At 41.7% G+C, this 25,002-nt stretch overlaps 1 protein-coding gene across 2 annotated transcripts in view; it reads left to right on the forward strand.

The window, feature by feature from the left end:
- The first annotated feature begins 7,197 nt into the window (after positions 1-7,197).
- The window catches only part of GREB1 (growth regulating estrogen receptor binding 1), a 103,698-nt gene continuing 85,893 nt past the window's right edge, over positions 7,198-25,002 (forward strand). The window contains exons 1-2 of one of the 2 annotated variants that reach the window (XM_042446658.1): positions 7,198-7,423; positions 19,440-19,648. In XM_042446658.1, the coding sequence (XP_042302592.1) occupies positions 19,492-19,648 (157 nt within the window). In that variant the 5' untranslated portion in view covers positions 7,198-7,423; positions 19,440-19,491. The remainder of the gene's footprint in view (positions 7,424-19,439; positions 19,649-25,002) is intronic. The other variant, XM_042446657.1, reaches the window with a different exon arrangement.

A 25,002-nucleotide genomic window follows, 5' to 3' on the forward strand; every position in this document is an offset into this window, starting at 1 on the left:
GGGAAGGTCGACGGGCGTGTGCCGACGGGCGTGTGCCCATCGCTCCTCCTTCTCCTGCCCTTCTCCCAGCCTCCAGTTGTCTCTGAGAGACAGCTGGGGATCGGGAAGGGTCCATGGGGAGGAGGAGGAATGGGCACGTGCTCTGTCCTCCTCTCTCATGCCCTCTACTGACACCCAGGTATCTCTCTGGAGGCAGCTGGGGGTCAGGGAGGTCCCGTGGAGAGGAGGAGGAGTGGCATGTGCCCAGTCCTCTTCCTCCTGGACATGTCCCTGCCCCCAGCTGTCCCTCCAGAGGCAGCTGGAGGCTGGGAAAGGTATCTGGCGAGGAGCCAGAGGTGCACGCCTGTGGCTCCTTCCCCCAGCGCCATTTTTTGGCTCATAGAGACAGCTGGAGGCTGGGAAACAGAAGGGAGGAGGAGGAAGGGTACGCATGTGCCTGTTCCTCTTTCTCCCTGGCCCATGCCGGGCAAAATGGCATTGCGTGCCACCTGTGGCACACATGCCCTAGGGTCGCCATCATGATTCTATAGCCATTGTAAAATGAAACAGGATTATAAAACAAAATTCTCTTTCTTGAAAATTCCATGTACAACATTGCACTGCACTATTTCTGCAGTTTTGCTCAGCTGATGAATATGCACAGCTCCTGGCTATGGCTCAATTTCTTTTCTTTTTTGGCTTGAAACCCTGCAAATTTTAATGTTTCTGATATTTTTCTGAGGTCTGCAAAGAAAGATGTGGCTTCATCTGTTTCAGATGCTGGATATTTATTTATTTATTTATTGGACTGAAATGTTAATATTTCTTTCTCAATGAAATATTCCCGAGGTGGCTGAAGATATGTAATTGTCTGTCTGCTGGTTGCGGTGATCCAGTAAAATCCATGGTGAGGACATGGAAGTCCTATTACGGAAGCCTGATGTTCTATTTGCCTGATACTGGATATTGATACTGTTAGAAAAGCAATGCATGGGACATGAGTCAGTAGAATGAATGAATGTATGACTCTTGATGTCCATGTTTTATTTAGAATTTATACTCATATCAACTGTATATGAATAGAGTCGGCCCTTTATGTTTGCCGCTTTGACTTTTGTGGATGTCATTAATATGTTTTCTCCAGGAATCTCTAGGTCCTCCAGCCTGACTCTGTGGCCAATTTCCACCAGAAGTTGCACTGGGAGACCTATAGATTTCTAGAGAGAACACTTCTCTAGGCATTTGTAGGCTCTCCAGCACAGTTCTATGGATGTTGACTTCAGAGTTGCTCTGGATGACCTAGAGATTGCTAGAGTAGTGTTTCTCAGGTTAAATAAAAAGTGTGTTTTCAATTTGCATTTTCTCCACTTTCATGGCGGTCCTGTGTTTGTAACCCGAGCAAATGTGGAGAGCCCACTGTACACTCTGCCTCCCCGGTTCGTACCGTCTTTACCCAATATCCCAAGTGTACGTTAACATGGAAGCCAATTCTTTTCTCCTGGCATTGACCCAAATCATTTGTAAAATAATCTGTCTGTTTAATAATACATTCTATTGAAAAGGAACAGGAGGGCATGCTTAGCCATGATTCATCATTGTCTGTTACAGTAATTATGAGGTTTTTTCCCCCTTAGTTTCTTGGTCAAAATGACCTTGTGTTAAAAAATATTTTTTTAATCAGTGCCTGTTTGCCCTGCTTTTAAAAATGTGTTTGGCAACGGAGAAACACCTTAATTTTTAGGTTTTACATTGTATACAACACCCAGTGTTATTTTCCTCCATCTTTCTCTTTGGTTTTGTACTTGTGCCACAGCATAAACATCTGAATAATTACGCTTTAACAAATTATTATTATTGTTGTTCTTGCATTTATTCCTATCCTGCCTTTCCCCCACATTGGAGCTCAGAGTAGCTTGCAACAATTAAAAAACATTGTGAAAAATCCACAGAATTCAAAAGTTAAAAACAATTAAACAGGGGAAAAAATTAAAACCAGGTTAAAAACATTAAAATGTATGCACCAGCGCAGTGATTAGCAATATCTAACACATTGTGTAAGACAGGGCTTATATTGTTACTAATCAAATGCATGTCGGAATGGAAAAGTCTTTGCTTGTCTCAAAAGGAAAAGTAGAGAGGGTCCCAGTCTAATGTTTCTGGGAAGGGGGTTCCATAGAAGGCAACCACTAAAAGGTCCCTTTCTGGTTTTCGCACCAGATGTACCATTGAGGATGGTGTGATAGAGAGAAGGGCCTCCCCAGCAGATCTCAGACATGGACTGTTTCATAAGGGATGACTAGGGGCACACTACACTACACAATCATAGCACTATAATTCCACTTAACTGCCATGGTTCTGTCCTATGGAACTCTGGGACTTACAATTTAAGGAAGGGTACTTAAGAATTCTCAAAGTGCTCCATTGTCTCAACATACTACAATCCCTGGGATTTGATAGGATGCAGTTAAAATGGAGTAACAGGGCTATAATTCTGTAGTGTGAATGGGCCCCTGGTGTAGTAAGAGTATAATCCAGAATGTGGTTGAAGGTAGTGGTGGGAAACAAAGGAAATGCCTAAATCCAGTCTCAGACCCAGCACTAATAATAATAATAATAATAATAATAATAGTAAATTTATTTATATCCCACCTCTCTATGAAATGCAATCGGGGAGGCTTACAGCATTAAAAATATACATTCCCAAGCCATCATTCCCACAACCCCTTAAAATACAATTAAACAGATTAGAATTTAAACATGTTTAAATTTTTTACATGCTTAAAAATTTTACACTATAGGATCAGTGTGACAAAAGACCTTTCATTTAGTTCTCATTATCAGCTTTCTCCATATCACCTGAAAACTAGCTCTAGCTGACTACTAGTTAACATGTTGTTGTGGTGGTGTAGTGGTGGTGGTGTGTCCTGAGGTTGTTTTCGACTTATGGCAACCCTAAAGTGAACACATCAGTGATGTAGCCAAAGGGGGGGGGGAGGTTCCGTGGGATCCGGACCCCCCTTCTGTTAATTTATATTAAAAATAATATCAACCAAACCTTATAGTGAAGCTGTGTGCTGGAATACAATGAATGGCACGCGCACCGGTGGCGTGTGCACACTGTCGCACCCAAGCCCCCCCTTTCCAAAATTCTGGCTACATCCCTGAACCCATCATGGGGTTTTCTTGGCAAGATTTACTCAGAGGAGGTTTGCCATTGCCTTTCACTGAGGCTAACAGTGTGTAATTTGCACAGTGTCACCCAACTGGTTTCATGGCTGAGCAGGGAATTGAACCCTGGTCTCCAGAGTTGTTGTCCAACACTCAAACCACTATGCCACTATGCAACGTAATTAGGCCTTTCAAATAGTGATTACATCTTCAAGGAAATAAGTTGAAACTACATAAACTACTTTTGTTGGTGGTTTAGCTACCATATTTGAACTATGAATCGTAATGATCGCTTTCACAATGTAGAGGAAGATTATTGAAATAATTTTATTAGACTTGGGTGTCATCTCTAAAATATCTCGTTATGTATTTGCGAATATTCCAAAATCCTGTAAAATAAAATAAAAATAAATAAATCCAAAATCCAAAACATTTCTGGTCCCAAGCATTTCAAATAAGGGAGAGTCCACCTGGATCACTTTCCATAATTATCAGTTTGATTCTGTTCAGAATTAATGATTAGTCTGAATCTGGGGCTTGGTACACATGGGCCGAAAGCACCGTGTCGGTGCCAAAATTAGGATTGCAGAGTGCGCGGCTACTGCACACTCTGCAACCCTAATATGCATGGACGGCGCCATCTTTACGTGGCACCATCCATACATGGTGTGTGTCAATGACATGTGCGTGCTGCGTACAAACAGTGCAGCGCATGCGTGACATCTCTGCGTCGCTCCAGGTAGCTTATGGCAGCCTGGCGCGTCGCTGCATGCAGCTCCTTTTGGGGAGTGGATTGTTCCTGCGGCAACTGCATGGCCACAGGAATGATCCTGAAGAGAAAGGAGCCTCCCCTTTCTCCTCTTTAGCACCGGGGTGTCCGGGGGCATGAAGCCCCAAGGACACCTCTTTTCCTGGTCATGGAGAAGCGGCATTTTGCCCCTTCTCCATGGCCCAGAAAAACACCAGATTGAGGCTGCAGGGCTGCTGGTGAGGTTGCCCTGGCCCCAATCTAATGCAAAAAGGAACTAGGGCGATCTGTACTGCCCCTGAAACACACACTGTTTAAAACACACACTATTCAAAGTGCAGCTTATCAAAATACTTGCAATGAACTGGAAAGAGTTAATCAACCTACTTCCATGGCAGCACCAAGTTGCTAGGAATATGCTCAGTGTGTAGCATTTCTAAGTAGGGTGGTTACACTTATCAGGTTCTAGCCATTTAGCCTACCTATTCTAAGGAAGGGAACAGTTGCAAAAGACAGGTCTGTGGGGCAGATTGTACAGTATTTTCTTTAGCCAGTATGGACTATGCTGGCTGGGAGAATTCTGAGAGTTAAAATCCAAAAAATTACAATCCAAAAAAGTATTTTTTCCAAGTTCATAACATGTCATTATTGTTTACCAGCCAGCTTTGATTACTCATAGGACTTAAGTGTCCTGGAAAGAAGATTTTGCCATTTGCAATTTTCAAGATTAAATTGAATCATTTCCATTTTCTTTAATCAAGCCATTTCTCTTCCAGCTAGTCCCTCCACAATGACCCCTATTCTTTAACAAAACCCTCTCTTGAACCACTTATCTTTCCTGTCTGACTCAAAGTTCTCTGTTCTTTAACCAGCATGTGATTCAGCTGGTTGACACAAGATTGCTTGAGCCAGATATTAAAATTGTTTGGGTTTGCAATGCTGCTTATTGTGAAGACAGAAAATGAAAAGTTTTGCTACACCTTCCCCCTCTAATTGGTGCATGCTTTAATTCATTCCCAGCCACCTTCTCTAGGATCATAATCTGTGGCAAGCTATATAAATAAATAAATAAACAAACATATTCTTTCTTTCCTGGACAACTCTGGCTCTGCTGCAGCAGAATGTGCTACTGAAGAAGACTTTTTGTTGTTTTTAGCTGCCTTCAAGTTCACTTGGACCTATGAATGAGAGACATCCAGGTTACCCTATCCTCAGCCACCCCCAGATCTTGTAGACTCATGACCATGACTTTCCTAATTGAATATATCCATCTGCAATGCCATCTTCCTTTATTCGTACAGCCCTCCATTTGACCAAGGATTAATGTCTTTTCTAGTGAGTCCTTTCTTCTCATTACATGGCCAACGTATGACAACTTCAGTTTAGTCATCTTAACCTCTAGAGAGAGTTCAGACTTAATTTGCTCTAGGACTCATCCATTTGCCTTTTTAGCAATCCACAGTATTCTCAGAACAATTCTCCAGCACTCCATCTCAAACTGATTTTCTTCCTATAACCTTTTTTCACTGTCCAGCTTTCACAGCCATTTATAGAGATGGGGAATACTATGCCATGGATCAAGGAAGAAGAAAAATGGTAATGAACTGCTGCCTCAAAGGCAGCCTCCTTCGGGAGAAGGAAAGGCATCTCCTGCATTCTGCCACTTGAAACGACTGCCTTGCCAGGCATGGTAGAGCTGGCCTTTTGGCTCCTGGGACATCTGAAGGAAGAATTTTTAAGAGTTCTAGATAGTCAGATACTTGGTAATTGCAGGTATCCTTTTCAAATGCTGGTGTAATGGGTAAATAGTAAAGTACCAAGCTATAATAGTCAGATGCTTTTCCTTTTCCCAAAGGAGGCTGCCTTTGAGGCAGCAGTTCATTACCTTGTTAAAATTAGTTTATTACAAATGCACATACATTTCAATGGAAGAAGAGAAAATGCTGGAAAATGTGCAGAATGTTATTACTGAAGAAGAATGCGCAGGCTACGAGATTTTTAAAACAATTCAAAATAGCAAAAATGGACCAGAAAGTGGCTTCATGAAATGTTCTCATAAAGCAGTTTTTATCAAAGCTAGGGATGTTGGCCATACCCCCCGAGTTCAACTTTTGACTAGGTTAATCACTTGACAAAAAAACCTTGCAGATCATTTAGTACGACAGAACCTACGCTAGGACTTACATTGCTGCTGTTGTTATTTGCCAGCAAGTTGACTTTTGACTCAAGGTGACACTATAAATGCGAGACCTCCAAGATCTGCAGCCATCAAATGCCCTGCTCAGGTCTTGCAAACTCAGGGCTGTGGCTTCCATGATTGAATCAATCCACCTGTAGCACAAGCTCCCTCTTTTTCTTCTGCCTCCCACTCTACCAAGCAATACCATTTTTTCCAGTGGGTTACGTTATCTTGCGATATGCCCAAAGTGTGACCCACATTGCTCGGAGTCAAAGAAGGCCATAGGAAGAAAACAGACTTGAAAAGGCCTAAAGCAGATCTGACTGGTAGGTGACAAAGGTGATGCTGGGGATCCTTGAGCAACCAGAAATTAGAAAAAGTTGCTGATTTGGACTGCAACTCCCAGAATTCTCCCAAAGTAACCAAACCAAGCTCTGCTGACAGCTTTTCCTCTACTGTCTTGCACACCAGTTTCTAATTCTTAAATTCCCCTTCCCTTTCCCCTTTCATCACTCTGTTGCATAGCCGAGCCTTCTCAAAGCACAAGAATCATATCCTTCACATCTCAATGAGAGTGCATGGGAAGAGACAACATGATTACGAAGCTTTTCCTCTGTCCCCTGAAATTCTCATCCTAGCCACAACACCACCCATTCTCTCTTGTCTCTTACTTATACCAAATGGTGGCTGTACAGCTCACCTTCGGTTCGTATGTTTCGTTCATTTTTTTTGCCTGTGAACTTTAAAACGTCCACACCTATAAAGATTTTTAAAATCCGCAGTCCAAAGTGGAGCCCTATTTCTTCAAAAAGGAAACAGTGTGTGTGACTGTTGACATTAACTGTGCCTTAGACTGTCAGACTGTAAAGTACTTGACTAGGAGCAACATGACCTAGCACAACACTTCTATGTTAATAAGATACGGGTGGGGGCGGAGGGGGGGGGGGAATCCTACCATTTATAATCCAGCCCATCGGGCACACAAATGATAGAACAGCTTGCAGGGGTATGGTGTAGCCCTTATTTTGTTTCTGGCGTGGCCACAGAACATAACAGAGATAGCTTTGAATCCTTCCTCTGTTCTGCTGTCACAGAAGAATGTTCATGTCATGATGACCTGACCAAGTGTTTAGTTGCTCACACGCTGCTGTTTCCAGAGGGTTACCCAGTCAGGCTGACAGCCGCTCTCTCCTGAATCAAAGGGAGGCAAACTCAAGCACAGCTTATTTTGGCAGCAGTTGTTAAGCATCTTTGCAAGTGCCCTGGCCGTGCTCAGTTCATGATGATTCAAAGCAAGGGACTGGCTTACAAGGTGTAAATTGGGAGCCTGCACACCTCCACTTTATAAGGTACAGTATATTTTGCTCTGAGGAAATTGGGTCTGTCTTTTGTCCTTCCTGTGTGCCACTGAGATTTTTCTGGTGCGAATCTTGCAAAGGATGACTTTGTGTATGTATGTGCCTTCAAGTCTCCTGTCGACTTAGGGTGACCTTGTGAATTTCATAGGATTTTCTTAGGCAATGAATTCTCAGAGACAATTTTGTCAGTTCCTTCCTCTGAAGAAACAGTTCCTAGTATTTGTTGATGGTTTCCCATCTAAATACTAACCAGGGCTGACCCTGCTTGTTTTCCAAAATCATATTACTACTTAGCCCAGTTGTGTCCTAGCTTGACTCTTTTTTTTTCTTTACTAGAATTGACAGGGTGCATGGGGTCCATCAGTCTATCTTAAATTTCCACAACATGGATGCATACTTGTGATTTTGGAGCAGTTAAGCATTGTTACGTTGTGTTAAAAGGTCCAGACTGTACAGTTTTACCCGAGGATACAAGTGCTTGGCAGCATCAGACCAAGATCTACCTAGTCTAGAAAGGAAGAGATGTGAGACATGAAGTGAGACTCTTTGCTACCAGCAAGCTGCACTGTAAAGTGTCCAGTGGTCCACCAGTAGGTTGTGGTCCACTTTTGGCTAATTCTGACATAATTTCTCATCTGTACAAATTTAAATCCCATAAATGTTTGGGTGAGGATTGCGTTGCTTGATAACAGCATCAAATTTGTTCTATTATAGTTAAACTGATATTTGTGCCTTGTTGTACTGCCACAAAATACAACAACAACACGATTTTATGGATGTATGCCCCCTAATACATATCAAGCCACTGACTGGGGAAAATATAGTCACTTCTTCACTCAGCTTTATGTACTGTGAATAAAAACCAATTAAAAATAAAATACAAAGGGAGAAATCTCTGGGGAGTTTCACTTCACAATAAATTTTAAGAAAACAAAGTCTTGATTGAATTTAAAAAAACAACTCCATTTTTTTTCACCCAAACATTTATCGGATTAAAATTTATATAGATGAGAAATGACGGATGAAGCAAATTTTTATAAGCCTCCAAAATAGACTTTGCACAACATTGTGTGCTGGTTTCCAATAAACAGGAGTTGGCTTTCTGAAAAGGATTAATGATTGGGATGTTTTCTCCAGTGTTATAATTAAGTTTTCAGAAAACATTTGCAAAATCTATTCCTTGTTTTTTTTGTGGAGTTTTTGGGTTATGTGGCCATATTCTACAAGAGTTTCTTCCTGATGTTTTGCCAGCATCTGTGCCTGGCATCTACTCCTTGGACTCATTGACTTGCATTTAAGAAATATACAAGCATTAGAGAAGTGAACAAATTCATTTGTCCTTGCACTTCACGTCTCACATCTCTCCCTTTCCAATGGGAGTTCTGCCAGTCATTTGGACCTCTTGATCCAGAATTCTAACATTCACAAAGCTACCAGGATTATTTAAAAAGGAGGTGGGTTTATGTGCAGTTAAAGCAGTTTCAAATAGGTATGCTTATGGTATTAAAGTGCTTTTTATGCAAAGGGTGTGTGTATGTTTGTATAAGATCCTTGCCAGAGAAGCTAATACTTCAAGGTTACATTTGTTTTATTTAGAGGTCCCTGTAGGACTAATTGGATCTTCGGTGTACTGGCTTGGTGTTTTGAAAAACACAGCAATGAGGCCAGTGTTCATTCATAACAATTTATAAATTTTAAACGTAAGCTAATGTCAACATAGAATCTAACGTCAAGAACTTTGTGGGGAAGAAGGGGTTGATTAATCAAAAATAAAGACGAGGACAAGTCACACAAATCATAGCATGGTAAAATGGCTGTAAGTCTAGTGCACATATATTTGAATTTAATAAATGTGAATTGTGCCCCAGTGCCACTCCTGCCCAAATTCTTCCTGATGCAATTGTACCTTTCAAAGTCTGTCACGCCTTTGTAATTTTGTAGTTTTCAGAGTCTGTCACAATAACAACAGCAATTGCATAGTTGTATAAAATATAAAAGAGTGAAAGTCACTGTAATAGGCCATATGAGCTTCAAAATCAAAACATAATTAAGGACACACATTTATTCCTGTTTTTAAAAGGATATAGTGGTCAACGAAAGGCATAAGAAAGTGAAAATCATGCATTATGTATGGATAGGCTTTGATACTTTGCAGCACACTGGCAGTATGATTAGATTTCAGTGGGATCTACTCCCAAATTAGCACTTAGAGAATTGGAGTCTGTCTTTTAACTACAGCTTTTTTAATGCTAGCATTGATTATAGGCCTGTGGAGCTCACCTTGTAGTATTTTTAAAATCACATTGTCCTGTTTCCTTGTTTGCAAAGTGTTTTACAGAACTGCCATATCAGGTAGGCTATAATTAGCCATTTTTACAAATCATGTTGAACCTGGTCCAGTTGTCATGTTTTCTGTGTTCATTTTAATTTGTTGGTGTGGGATAGAAAGTTCTTTAAGCAGCAAGGGGAGAGAGAAAGAGAGAGAGAGAGAGAGAGAGAGAGAGAGAGAGAGTGAATGCACATTCTCTGATTTTTTACTCACCATTCGGAAGCAGGGGAAGGAGATGAAACCCACTGGAAGATGTGTTTCTGAAAAAAAATGTTAAAAAGGAGAAGGGGAAATAAAGGGAAAAAGGAACGTAGCAGAACCTTTAGGACTTAACTGATTTTTATTTTAGCAAGACCTTTGGCTGATATCAATTCACTTTTACAGATGCAGTTTGAAAAAAAATTGCTGTCAACTCTGAATCCTGGGAATAACAGCCCTAGGCTAGAACCAGAGGAACTAGTACTTTTGGGGACTAAAGCTCAGACAGAATGATTACTGGAGAAACTGAAGTCTAAAAAAGTTACTTTTCCAAGCAATGGCTGAAACCCCTGGAGATGATTGAGGAACCCAATTTGCAGTCTGCTCTCCCCTAATTTATGGACCCCCTCCTTGTTTTTATGGGCTATGACCACTGCTTTGCTTTCCTCCTCAGTGCTGCTTTTATGAGTTCTATTTATTTCAAGCTTGTAGGTCTTTCAGACCTAATTTTGTGGTGGTTTTAGTGGTGTCCTTTGCAAATACACTGAAAAAGTGAATTGAAGGGAAGGAAGTTGGGAGGGAAGGACAGAAAAGAGTGGAACAGGAGCTGTAGGGATCTGGTCTAGGTATAAGATAAAAGCACATCGGCCAGAGACACTTCTTACATACAGTAGTTATTTTCTTTCTAAACCAACACCTGCAGTATTTATGATGGTCTGTAAGCAAAGGCAAGAAATCTGCATTCGAATACAGAGCTTCCTGTAGGGGAGGAATAAGGCAACTCTTACAGGATGCTATTCTATTGCCTAATGTATTTATTGCCATATTGTATAGGCCTGCTTTAGCCTGTGCTACAGTTTCAGTTCCCAGAGTTACAGCCCTTTGATTTGGGAGAAGCTCTCCAGGACTCAAGGGACGAAATAAAAGTTCAAACCCCGTGAAAGAGACGTCTAAGAACTGAGAGTCCTAGTTCCAAAGCAGAAATTATGGGTCACTCCTGACTGGTATTGCTTCTAGTCTGAAAGCATAATGCTAAGAGGCAGAGATACAGTAGTTTTGACGCATTTTGGCTATTTTAGTCACAGACATATCTTTTATGAGTGGTGGCGGGTGGGGGAGGATATTGGTTTCTGTTGAGACTTTTCCAATAAATTGACAAATATTTTTATCTTGTAATTAACATCTATTATTATTACTACTTCTTCCTCTTCTTCTTACCCCTATATGGGCAACTCAAGGGGACATCTCCCTTCCTTCAGGGGCATTACATATGGCAAGAAAGTTCATTCAGTCTGTCTGCTGCTTTAACCTGGCAATTCCACATTTCATCATCATCATCATCATATACTGTATATTATATAAACTACATCTGCACTGACTTATTCTCTGCAGTAATCAATGAAGATTGGATTTTCATAGTTAAAACTGTGTTCGATGTCAGTCATCTGCATTTTCCTAAGCTCCCACCCTTTCTCTTCATGTTTACTTTCTGGCCCTATATTCCTATCAATGCACAGAAGTGTGTGTTAACTGCAGTGTATTTTCTTATGGGATATTTGGTTTGTTTCACCATTATACAAATGTAATCATTTTGAGAGCTCCTTCATCTTGTGAAGTGTTAAGTATTTAAAACAAGGTGATTTTTAAAATCACTTTGGAATATGCTGCCTTGTAGTGTGGTGGAGTCTCCTTCTTTGGAGGTTTTTAAACAGAGGCTGGATGGCCATCTGTTGACAGTAGTTTTTATTGCGCTTTCCTGCATGGCAGAATGGGGTTGGACTGGATGGCCCCTGTGGTCTCTTCTAGCACTATGATTCTATGATTAACTGCATTATGGTGTGTTGTTTGTCTTTTATATATTTACTGCTATTTTACTCATTTTCGTTTTTGCAAATTGTCTTGAAATAACTGATTCAAGGTGATATGTGAATGCTTTAAATAAAATAATGAGTGAATGAATCAGGTCTTGAAAATGTGTGGCTCTTTAGGTGTTAGTGGACTACAGTTCCCATCAGCTTTAGGCAGCATAACTAATTATGAGGAACGATAGGGGTTGTTGTGTAGCAATTTCTGGAAGGCCGCACATTTCCCAACCTTGACTTAGACTCGAGACAGATGGGCCAAAAAGGGTGTACCGCTGCTGATACTAGGGTTCGGGAGCACACATTAATCACACGCTCCCGAACCCTAGCATGTAATGGTGGCAGCATCATGGTGGCATCCCATCCACATGAGCATGGCCATCTTGACGTAAGGGACATGCAGTGTATACACGTCACTGCATGTCACTTACATTACTGGCACGCCAATGGTGCACTCATGACGTGCGCTGTGTGTCGTAAAATGAACCTGGTTTTTGGCTGCTGCGGTGTCCCTCCGGAGTTAAAATAGACGTCTCCAGCCTGCTGTTTTCAGGCAGTCTGTCTTGGGCCTTAGATTTACATTGTAGCTCAGAGCTTGGAAAAATTACTTCTTTGGACTATAACTCTCAAAGTTCTCCAGCTAGCACATTGTAATCATAGTTTAAGCAGTAACTGTAGGAGACTTGTTCCATGTAAGTCAGGAAACTCCCAGGAAGAAGGGACCTTTTCACAGTACACAATTATTGCACTATGATTCCAGTTTAACAGCTGCAACTGCATCCCTTAGGGAGGAGCATTTACACTTTTCAGCCAGAGGGCTCTAGTGTTTCAACAAACTGCAAAGCCTAGAATTCCAAGGGATGCATCCAGGGCAGTTAAAGTGGAATCAGAGTATTATCACTCTATAGTCTGAAATTGCTTAAGATTTTCTTCATAATACAGAAAAAGGTGAGACATACACCCCAACCCTCAAATAATGTTACAGTGGGGAAGAGTGAGATTGCCTATACCATTGATTCCCAAACTTTGGTCCTTCAGGTGTTTTAGACTTCAACTCCTAGCAGCCCCAGCCAGTTTGGCCATTAGTCAGGAATTCTGGGAGTCCAAAACATCTGGAAGACCAAAGTTTGGGAACTACTGGCTTATACTAACTATTCCCTTCTGTTGATGCACCTGGATTTTTGCTTATATTGTATGTGCAAGAAGGGACACTGTAGATGTGCTGCTATAGCTGGCTAGGGGTCTTGCGGAATCCCCCCATTTTGTGTTTGGTGAGTATAGGAGAAGAGGTGTTATATGTGCAGCACTGTTTCAGCTGTACAAGCATTTGAAGCTTAAAGGAGGGAGGTTCAAAGCTGTAATTTGCCCTCTCCCCTCCCTTCCAGGGCAAAAGGGGAGCAGGGCTGGTCCAGCTATTAAGCAGAAGTAGGTGGCTATCTCAGCCCTCTGGTGCTTGAGGAGAGACCAGGTAAATGTGAAATGGAGGGCACACCTTTGCCTGCCTTTGGAACTAATGTGAACCCTCTAAGCCAGTGGTTCCCAACCTGTGGGTCGGGGCCCCTTTGGGGGTCGAATGACCCTTTCATGGGGGTCGCCTAAGGCCATTGGAAAACACCTATTTAATTAAAGTTATGAAGTAGCAATGAAAATAATTTCATGGGTTTGGGTCACCACAACATGAGGAACTGTATTAAAGGGTTGCAGCATTAGGAAGGTTGGGAACCACTGCTCTAAGCTTACCTGCTGGCATCAGGTAGAGGATGCTGTCCCATCAGCAGTACTGAAATAAAATTTGCTTTCCAAACCATTCAGCTTTTTTTTGTAGAAGGAGAAAGAGTGTAAACTTTTCAAGCACCAATGTATCTTGGATTAGCTTCCTAATGGGAGTTATTATTTTCTCCATGCAAGTTTTAAGTTCATTTTTATGCCACCCTCCCCAAGCGGCATAAATTATTCCTATCCACCAGGGTATAAGTCACTGGCAGAGGCGGGGGATGAAAGCATTGCTTCCCACATAAGACATTTTTCTTGTGTTGCCAAATTTCTAGCATTGCATTAATCTAAAACTAGCATTGGACATTTACAAATAGAGTTTAGGCATCCAGGGAAAAGGGGCAGGTAGTGTGACCATGGGAATACAAATACTTCTCTGGCTGCATTAGCGGCCTTGAGATTCACGGTTTTGATGATTCATGAGGTCAAGGCCTCTACCCCCCCAGACCCTTTCTCTACCCGATGGCTCACTGGCCTGTCCAGGGAGCGATCAGGCAGGGAAAGGCAGGAGGAGCCTCCACCCCCAAGACCCTTTTCCTGCCTGATTACTCCCTGAGTAGCCCAGGGAGCCATAGGGCAGGGAAAGAGGCTTGGGGGTGGAGGCTCCTCCTGCCTTTCCCTGCCTGATCACTCCCTTGGGAACACAGAGATCTGGCTAGAAAAGGGGCAGGGTGCCAGTTAAAGGGACGGGAAGGTGGGAAAAAGAGCGCATGCCTCTGCTCGTCTTCCCCTGCCCATCCATCCCTTAACTGGCTTCTGAGTGTGTGTGGGGGGAGTGATTTGTGGTTTTTTCACATTTGTGGGGGTCTTGTTTCCTTAACCCCCACAAATGTGGAAGGAGAACTGTACAGCAAATCTAATACAGTGCACTCATGTCATACATGGATGTGCTATATGCAGCTTTCAGCTTATGCTGAAAGCCGCATGACAAAGAGGATATGTGCACATGCCCTTGGTACACGCATTGCGCCACACAGCATGCACAAACCCAATTAGTTTCAATGGGGCTCAAGCACATGCAGAAAATGTCTTATGTGGCGGGGTCCGGAACGGATCCCCGCGTAAGGCACAGGCACACTGTAATTCTATGTGAGAACAGTTTTCAAAGTCTTACTGCAATGCTAGAAATTTGGGGACACAAGGACAAGTCCATTTGGGGGAGGGCAGGATTCCTATCAGAGTGACACTATCCTCATATTGCCCCCCTCATAGCTACATTCCTGTTATCCTCCATTCGGGTACTTTCTGTGTGGAAAGTAGGGCCTTCAAAACTTTAAGCCCATAAGCAATACCATTACAGACTGAATGTTTTCCTGTCTGATGCTATCTTCTACTTTTCTAATTTTTCTCTCAATGTCATAACACCAGCCCTGTATAAGCTTTTATGGTCTTATTCTTCTATGGACTCTTCTTGCATAAGCCACGGCATCTTCAGGAGATAGAAGAAAATGGTCATCCATGTTGTTTCTCTTCAAAGTGAACAACCAAAACCTATGCTGATCAAACTTGAACTAGCCTGTTCCTGCTAGGAGCAACACAGTAGGGACCTTCTCAGTTCAAAATCTCTTCACCGTGCAAACCACAAAAGTGCCCTACCTTTAACTGTACTCAGCAAAGGAAGCAAGTACTGTTTCACTTTTCTCTTTATAGTTATTTTTATTTTTATAGGAAAGGAAATGGTCTTTTTCTGCCTCTTTACCAATTCCCTTCACGACTGTAAAATAGTACTGCATCATTCTGGTATATTATCCAAAGCTGCTTTTTTGAAGGGTGTGGTCGGACTTATTTTTATAGTTGGAGCCAGCTCTCATGTGGTCTTTATTTGCCTCCTCGCCCCCTCCCACATCATCCCATGGATTTAGATACAAAAAACCCCACAACAATATACATCAGGGTGATACCTTTATTAAACAAAAAGCACAAAAATTATCCAAGCTTTTTGCCTTCTTCATTAGGCTAAATTGTTAGAAGTCATGTGGTTATTATGTACCTACAAGTTGATTCCAATTTATGGTGATGCTACCCGAGAATTTTCTTGGCAAGATTTATTCAGAGGAGGTTTGCCATTGCCCCCCTCTTTGGCTGAGAGAATGTGACTTACGCAAGGTCACCCAGTGGGTTTCCATGGCTGAGCAGGGATTCAAAACCTAGCCTCCCAGAGTCTGGTACGATAGTCAAACCACTTCACAGTACTGGGTATTATTAAAAATCACAAAGGAGAAGAAAAATAGCCATATCAAAGTCACATGTCTGTGTATTATTTGGTCTGTTTGCTTGGAATGGTGCTTAAGATGGTCCTGAAGGAGGGTTGATGCCTTTCTTGCTTGACCCTGCTTTATAACAACTTTGGCTGATGAAGAAACCAATGAGCTTTGAAAGCCTTGTATAATATATTCTGTTCCTTTTGGCTAGCCTGAAAAAAAAAGTACCATTGCAGTAAGGATTTTGTTGTATTTCATTGCATGGTCAACATGGCTCCTCCTGCAAATAGATTTTATAGATATAAATGACTATTTAAAGTTGATCCTCACCCTCTTTTTTTTTTTAAATGTTTAGTATTCTTTCTGCAAGCAGTGGCAATGTGTTTTCCTCAGCGGCTATGCTGTTAGCAGTAGGGTCCCCTCCTCTCCCCACTTCCTATTACCTGGGGGCCCTTTAGAACAGAGCCATTGAGTCTTTCTGATCCTCATCTGGAATTTCACAGACATTTGAAACCTTCTCTTGCAACACCCCACTTGCGTCTGGGAGTGTTTGAAAGCCATAAATCTGTACTGCTGCTGCTGAAGCAGACACAGAGCTCAAAGCACAAGAAACCAAGGCCCACCATGTCAAACTTTCTGATGCCGTTTTACTGCTCAACTAACACATTCAGGGTCATCCAATGTGTACATTTTCCCAAGAATGGGGTGTCAAGAAATTACAGAGATCTGTTGTGGTTTTTAAGACTGCCATTTATTTATTTATTTGCACAAAGAATGGAAATATTACCCTTGGACTTAGCAATGCCAGCAACCCTCATCCTGCATAGTTTGGGGATTCTGGGAGATGTAATCCCAAAATGTTACTTAGCCAAGTAAAACTGTGAACTTCTAAGCAACTGTTTTAATGCTAAGAACCTTCTACCTTCTCACTAATGTCCAGCCTCTTTGCATTAAAAAGCAACAGGCCAAGTCACATAACCAGCTGTTTATGGTGCATCTTTTTTAAAAAACAAAACAAAGCACAAACACACAAATTGGTAACTCCCTAAGCCTGATTAATGGGAATTCAGTCCAGTAAGTGTGAATCAGATCTTCAGATTAGTGTTCATCACCTAATTATGCCTCATTTGGCTACATAGGTCCCAAACACACTGCAGAAATAATCTGGTTAGAGACTGCTTTAACTACCCTGGCTCAATGCTTGGGAATTCTGGGAAATGTAGTTTTGTGAGTCATTTAGACTTCTCTGTCAGAGAGCTCTGGTGCCACAATAAACTACAGTGCCAGGATTCCCTAGCACTAAGGACAGTTAAAGCGGTCTCAAACTGGATTATTTCTACAATGTGTTTTGGACCATAGTGTATACAAAAGTGTGAAATGATTTCAATGATAAACATTGTGTCTAAGGTGATGTGCGGTGTGATAAATCTATCTGTGGTATTTGATATTAAGATGGTTTATTCACACATAAAAGTCATCACTTTATATTGCAGTTGTTAGATAATGTCTTGAAGGAAGTAGGATATAAATTCTGTAAACACATACATACATATATAACGAACGAATGGATAATATGCATGTTTGGACTACCCTGTAAGCAATGGGATACCATCTTAAATATAACAACCTCATCTTAAATATATTAATTCGTTTGTTACCTTACAAGGTGCAGGGGGACATTGTGGATCTCCACCAGCAGCACCAACATCTCCTTGAAATTGCAGGGAAAGTATAGCTCAAAAGGAGGCCTGCGAAAGGAGGGTAACTCAGGGGATCTTTTCATCTATGTAGTAACTGCAGAGAGACTTCAGTTTCAGTGAATAAGAAAGGGTTTTATTTAGAAATGTGCAAGAGTGCATGTAAACATACAAAAACAGTGAAACCTTAAGAACTATACAATGCTATCAGAAAGGAAGGTGTGGAACCTTGGGTAGAGATAAATTGGTATTTGAAGCGGGTGATAATTACCAGTCCTGAAGAGAGGCATCCATGGAAAATGGAGAGTGGCTCAGACAGTGCCTGAAGGCTACAGAGAGAGAGAGAGAGAGAGAGAGAGAGTTTGTGGGAGTCTTTGTGCACACATGGCCTGTGAGCAAAATGGCTTTGGCCGGGTTGGATATTTATGTCCTATTTCATACCCTCGAGGGGTGCTTGATGTTACCACATGATGTAGCAAGGGTTTTGATGGCTTTCCCATGGAATTGAGAAAAGGGTCCTGATCATTTTAACTCCGGAGTGCTAAAAGACTGACTGGATCTAAAACAATCCCTGGATTGTCTGATCGGAAGAGTGAATAGGAGTTCAACATGACATGAGGTGGAAGGTACGGTCTTTGACTACTTTTGCAATGAGACTCACGTTGTCTCCATTACAAAAGAAAATGCGAAGAGCCTGGGAGGGGGAATGGCATGATTAGCATGCCCATTTAGCATTTATTTTTGTCTTATCTAGGGTCCAAAATTCACTGCAGAAATAATCCAGTTTGAGACTGCTTTAACTGTTCTGGCTCAATGCTAGGGAATTTTGGGAAATGTAGTTTTGTGGGACATTTAGCCTTCTCTGTCCGAGAGCTCTGGTGCCACAATAAATTACCAGGATTCCCAAGCACTGAGGATTCCCAAGCACTGAGCCAGGACAGTTAAAGCAGTCTCAGACTGGATTATTTCTGCAATGTATTTTGAACTTAAGTCTTCCAGAAATCCTGAGGTCAGTCTGACTCTTTCTCAAAACATGCCCAGAGCTAGATTTTAGTTATGAAACCCCATACCTAATGGGAGGGGTGTGGGATATGTTAACAACTCACAAATATGTCTTCACTAAATTTAGTGGAACTCACTCTGACGTCAGCTTGTCCATGAACTAAAGTGATCTTCTGAGTCTCTAGGTATCTGCACTGTCTGAGGATGATGGGCACCAGAGGAGGAGAGAAGGACAGCCTTCTTTATGGTAGCCTTTGTCTGTAGAATCATTTCCTTGGGAAAGCTTGCCTGGTGCTACCTTTATAACATCTTGGTTCCAGATTAAAATTGACATTTTCCAGGTTTACTAGCTTGCCGATTTATTTATAATAGTCTTTATTTATTTGTAACTGTAAAACTGTCGCTCTTCTATCCTTCTGATTATATATGTGTCTATATTATGTATGATTTTATGATACTGTGTTTTTATTTTGATCTGAACCATCCCAGAGAACAGTAAATACATTTAAATTATGTATCTTTGGGGATGTGGGAATCTGCCAGTTGACTCTTAGCCTGTTTTTCTACCCTGTTTTATAACAACACAACTTTACTATTAAAAATAAAAAAACCTCAAAACTTGAAAAAGTGTTTTTCCTGAAATTTACAGCACCGAAGGTAGTCTCAAACCATGCCATAGGTTGTTTTTACTTCATTTCATACAACAAGAAAGTGTCAGAATTTGCAAATTACAGAAAGCTGTTGCTGTAACTTCCGGCCATTTACCTGCAGGACCTGTTTAGTAAATACTGTAAAATTCCCATCATTATTGCTCTGTGAAGGACAATGTCAAATTCTCTTCTAAGAAAAATGCTACTTGACAATATGGTGGTTTTTTTCATGTTTTCTGAGAACAAAACTTGATATACTCTCTTTTCTCTTTCTCTCTCTCTCTATGTGGAATAGGGGTTTTTTAATAAAAAAAAAACTCCTCTTCAAACTGTATTTCTTTAAGAAGATGGGAAATTCTTATGCTGGGCAGCTGAAGACGACACGCTTTGAAGAAGTGCTCCATAATTCTATTGAAGCCTCTCTCCGGTCAAATAATTTAGTTCCCAGGCCAGTTTTTTCACAGCTATATTTAGAAGCTGAACAACAGCTTTCATCTCTAGAAGGTAAGAAATGCTTATTTGCTGTTGTTGTTCTTCCTACTAATAATGTTCAAAGGGAATTTGAGCTTACTCCTAATTTGTTGATTAAGTAATGATAATTAATGCATGGGCCAGTATCTGTGGATTTAGATGTACTTTGGTCTGATTCTGTACTGGACTGTGGTCTTTACATTTTCCTGGGAAGGTTCAAATGTGTAGCCTAATTTTCACTGAAAGAAAATTCACTGAAAGAAAATAATCAAAATATTTGAGAAATATTAAGGAACCTTAATGAGAAGAATATTAGAATGATGACAATCTTTGTAGTTCAGGACTTCTTCCACACAAAATTTGTGTATTGTTGCTTTACACAGAAAACAACTTTTATGTGCAGGAGACAACATTTCCTGTGCTATTTTTGCACAGAAAACAGCATTGTTTGCAGAAAATTATGTTTCCTATAAAAAAATGTTGTGAATTTTGCACAGAATATATTCTGAAATGCAAATATTGTAGACTTCAAAACTGCATAGTTTTTGAAGGCTTACTTGTAGTGTAAAGAGAATTGCTAACATTACTTGTCACTTCCTTTCAGAAGAAAATTTGCAAAGAATCACATCCCTCTCTTGAAAAATTTGATCCTAATCCTCAGTTCTGCTGTTTGAGAGGATGACGTATCAATAGTGGCTGGTGGCTTCCATGTCAGTGGGGTGGTGAATCTGCTCTTAATTTTAGTTTGAACTTTAAAGGAACTATCAAAGATCTGGACTACTTTCTTCCCAAATAGATTCAGCAGCTTGGATAGCTCCTTAAAAGTTTGGATCGGTACTTCATTGACATGAAAACCATCAGCTGCCATGGTCTAGAACAATGATGGCAAACCTTTTTGGTTCACCGTGCCGGGGGCAGAGCCGCATACCAGGGGCAGAGCTTCCACCCTCCGGGGGTGGGGCTTTCCCTGTGCCCTTTCCTGACCTCCAGCTGTCTGAGAGACAGCTAGAAGTGGGGGGGAGGGTGTGAGGGGGTGACAGGTGCGCGCCTGCTCCTCCTTCTCTTCCTTGGCCCCCAGCTGTCTCTCAGAGACAGCTGAGGACCAGTAAGGGCCCGTGAGGGGCAGGAGCAACAGGCGCGCAGCCCCTGCTAATTTCTGAAGGTCTTCACTAGAACTGAGGTGTCCTCCGAAGGAGATCTAACGAAGCCATGCGGGGAGGAGGAGGCGTACGCCTGCCTTCTCCTCCTCAGCCCTTTCCTTTGGCCAAACGGGCTCCAAGGGGCCCATTCGGCTGAAGGGAAGGTAGGCTGAAGGGAAGGGCTTGGGCACCCATCCCAGGCCCTTCCCTTCGGCCCCTTCCTTTGGCTGAACGGGATCCAAAGGGCCCATTCGGCCAAAGGGAAGGGCTTGGGCACCCTGCCATCCTGGGCTCTTTCGTGGCCTTTGCAGCCCCAGATTTCTCTCTCCAGAGGGAGGTCTGGGGCTGCAAGGGCCGCAGCGGAGCCCAGGACATGGCACGCCGCCGCTGCTCCTCCTCAGGGTCCTTTCCGTGCCCCCAGCTGTCTTTCTGGAGACAGTTGGAGGCTGGGAAAGGTCTATGGAGAGGAGCAGCTGCCTCCCTCCAACCCTTTTCCAGTCTCCAGTTGTCTCCAATAGGCAACTGAATGCTGGGAAAAGGCTGAGAGAAGGAGCCAGACATGCACACCTCTGGCTCCTTCTCTCCAGTGCCATTTTCTGAGAGACAGCGGGAGGTCTGAAAATGGCAGGGAGAAGGAGGAACGGGCATGCGCATGCCGGTTTCTCCTTCCCCCGGTCCCCGTGCTCGGCGAAACGGCCCGGAGTGCCACTTCCAGCACGCATGGCATAGGTTCGCTATCACGGGTCTAGAAATATGCAAAGGTTCAATTGTCCCAACACTTGAGTGTAAGGCTGGTAGAGGTGAGGAAGAAGTGGCATTTGCCACTCATATTCTGTGTTTTTGTTTTGACCATTTCTCTCTCATTGCAAGCAGTGGGAGGGAAATCATGTAGGACATCTTCAGGACTACTAAACAATGTTTCTCTTGTTGAGGGCACGCTCAAGGATTGCAAGTTCTCTGGATCCTGTTTATACAAAGCCTTTATGCATGAACTCATGCCAAGAACCCAATTCTCTCCCCCTTCTCACCTATTCCAAGCTCTGAGCACTGATACTGGAGAGGTGAAGGTCACAAAGGCTTCCATGGGGGCAGAGAAAATAGAATTGCAATATTACAGTAGAGGGAATTTAATTTTTATTTTTGATTATTAATAGATTTTTAAAAGCCGTAATTAGTAGTTTGAATGTTGGGCCAGGACTGAGGAAGTCAGGGTTTTAATCCCCACTCAGCCATGGAAGCCCACTGAGGCTGCATCTGTGGAACCCTAAGGTTTGTAGTTTGTTGTGGCACCACGGTTCTCTGGCAAAGAAGGCTAAACATTTCACAAAGCTGCAAATCCCAGAATTCCATAACATTGATCCATGCAGTTAAAGCAGTGCCAAATTGCATTTTTTCTGCGGTTCAGATTATATCTGAGTAACCTTGGACAAGTCATGCTCTAACAGAGAAGAATTTTGCTGGATGGGGTGAGGTGGAAATACGTGTGTGTGTACGACTTCAGTAAATGTGTGTTTGCAGAAGTGAGCCACCAGCACTGACAAAAGGTCACAATCATGGCTGATCTTTTAAAAAGAGTAGGCCCAGGGTTCCTTTCTCATGACACCATTATAGCACTATGCTTCCTCTTCAAAACTGCTATGGCAACATCCTATATGGAATCATGTTGTTTGTGGTTGGCGAGACACTGGCTGAGAATGTTAAACTCCCTACCTTAAACATCAACTCTCAGACTTTCAAAGGGCATTACCATGACAGTGGGATCATGATATTATAATTGTGTAGGGGGATAGAACCCCTACTTGGGTGACAATGGCAGGAGAGCACAGGGGAGGCATTTTTGCTGTTTGCCTCTGGGCTGCCAGCTCCTAATCTTTTCCACCTCCTATCTGCATTCTGAAGTACAGTAGTATGCCCGAATACACAGGATGTTCACTTCAGCAAGGACTAGGACTACACACATTGTGATTTTAGCTGTTTGCTCTCTCTGAGTTGCATCATCCTGGTTGGGGGAGGGGTCAAATTAAAGAAGGAATAATATCCAATTTTTATATTTATTTAGAAATAAATAAGATTTTCTAACTGGAACCTACTGACAAGTAGTTGTCCATAGGATAATAGCCGTACGCTCTGTTGCTAAAAGGAGCCTTGTTAAACATACACAGTCATCCATCTGTATCCACAGATTCTGCACCCATGGATTGAACCATCCATGGCTTGAAAAATATCCCCCCCCCAAAATATATATATATATATATTCCAAAAAGCAAACCTTGATTTTTGCCATTTGATATAAGGAACACCATTTTACTATGACATTGTATATAATGGGACTTTTTGTATCCAGAAGGTGCCCTGGAACCAAATCCCAGTGCATGGAAGGGCCCACTGTACAGTAACTGGAATCTAAAATTGCATTTATTTGCCTTTGTTGGAAAGAGATAAAAATGTGGAATCCTAATCTACTTAATGTGGAAGTAAGGATTTAACAAAAATTAAGGGCATAGGGTGTAATGGAGAGCCAGCATGTGCAGCGGTTGAGCATTGGACTAAAACTCTGGAGATCAGGGTTCGACTGGGTAACATTAGGCAAGTGACAGTCACACTCTCTCAGCTCCATAAAACCCTGTGATAGTTTCACCTTGGGGGGGGGGGTCATAAGTTAGAAACAACTTGAAGGTACACAACAACAACAATAATAACTTTATTACAGCCATTTGGCCAGCACAATTACAAAATTCCAATTTAAAACATAACTTAGTTTTATACCATAGGTTCATGTACAGGCAGATTGGAGAGTATAAACAAATGATAGTTTATAAAAAGTAAGGATAGTACTGCACAATCAGGTAAACACACAACAATGAGTAAGCTGCCATCACCTCGCAAACAACTCTATCATAACAACAACAACAACAACAACAACAACAACAACAACAATACCCTAAAGGCACCAGACTCTTCCTAATCTTGATAGCTAATCAGGGTCAGGTCTGGTTAGTCCTTGGATGGGAGACTGCCAGTGAGTACCAAGTGCTGTAGGCTATATTTCAGAGGAAGAAACTGGAAAAACTACCTGTAAATATTCTTTGCCTAACAAAACCCTGTGAAATTCATGGGGTCACTGTAAGTCAACGGGAAACTTGAAAGGACACACCCACAATATATATGTAGAATTATAGTGTTACCTAATTAATGCTTCTGATAGCTTTGATTTTAACAAAGATTTTATAAATATGTTAGGAGAATTGTTAATGGAACAATAATGTTGGGCTCAAATCAAAGTGCCATGAATGAACCACAGATATCTTATTTTCTCAGAATTTAATATTTTATTGAGTTTCCTTCAAGACAGCCTGTGTTGATCTTTGCTGCTTTTATCTCCAATATCACTTCCTGGGATGCAAAAGTATTTAGCCACTATATTCAGATTTGCCCAAGCAGGCATAGCATTCTTTTCACAACACATCCAATTAATTTTTTTTAACTGCTAAACTTCAGAAACCTTGACGGATCTGACAATGTGCAGGCATCATTATCCCCCTGGTGCAACTATTTCCTCTGGCTAATTGCTGGTTTCTTCTTATCGGCTTGCAGAGTATTTCCTTTTTATCCCCCTGTGCATATGCCCTTTCAAAGCCACCTAAGAATGGTGTGGAAAGATTCATTATCAATAAAATACAAGTATTTAGTACATTACGTTTAAAAAGAAATCAAATAAGTATTTAAGATAATCTTGAACAGTGTAACAGTATGCTACCCATTTAAAAAGCCTGTTTAGGAACACATCTGTTTATACTGTACTACATCCACATTTATCCTTTGCTGTCTATTCTTCTCTGCTGAATAAGGACAATTGAATTGGGGGGGGGGGGAACCTTTATTAAAGGATCCATCTGCTTCTTCTGTTTATTCCTCAGATAAAATGCCTGAGATCTCAAGAGATTTTCCTGAGCAACATAGTCTGATGTCACAAAGTGGATTATGACATCAGATGGGAAAAGACCTTGCAAGAGCTTGGGTGTTGTTCTGAGACAAAGGAGTCCTTTTCACACTTCATTCTTAAAGTGTTAAGAAATCATTGGGTCTCAATTGGGCTGTCCCTGGAAATTTTGTGTGAATTAAATTGAAATTTATCCAGATGATTTAAAAGCACACACATATTGCATTAAAAAACCCTAATTTATTTAATTTAACCGTTTAGGGCTACATTCAATGTTAGTCCCAACTAGAGTAGGCCTATTAAATCAA

Source organism: Sceloporus undulatus, chromosome 1, assembly GCF_019175285.1.
Source record: "Sceloporus undulatus isolate JIND9_A2432 ecotype Alabama chromosome 1, SceUnd_v1.1, whole genome shotgun sequence".
Lineage (NCBI taxonomy): Eukaryota > Metazoa > Chordata > Lepidosauria > Squamata > Phrynosomatidae > Sceloporus > Sceloporus undulatus.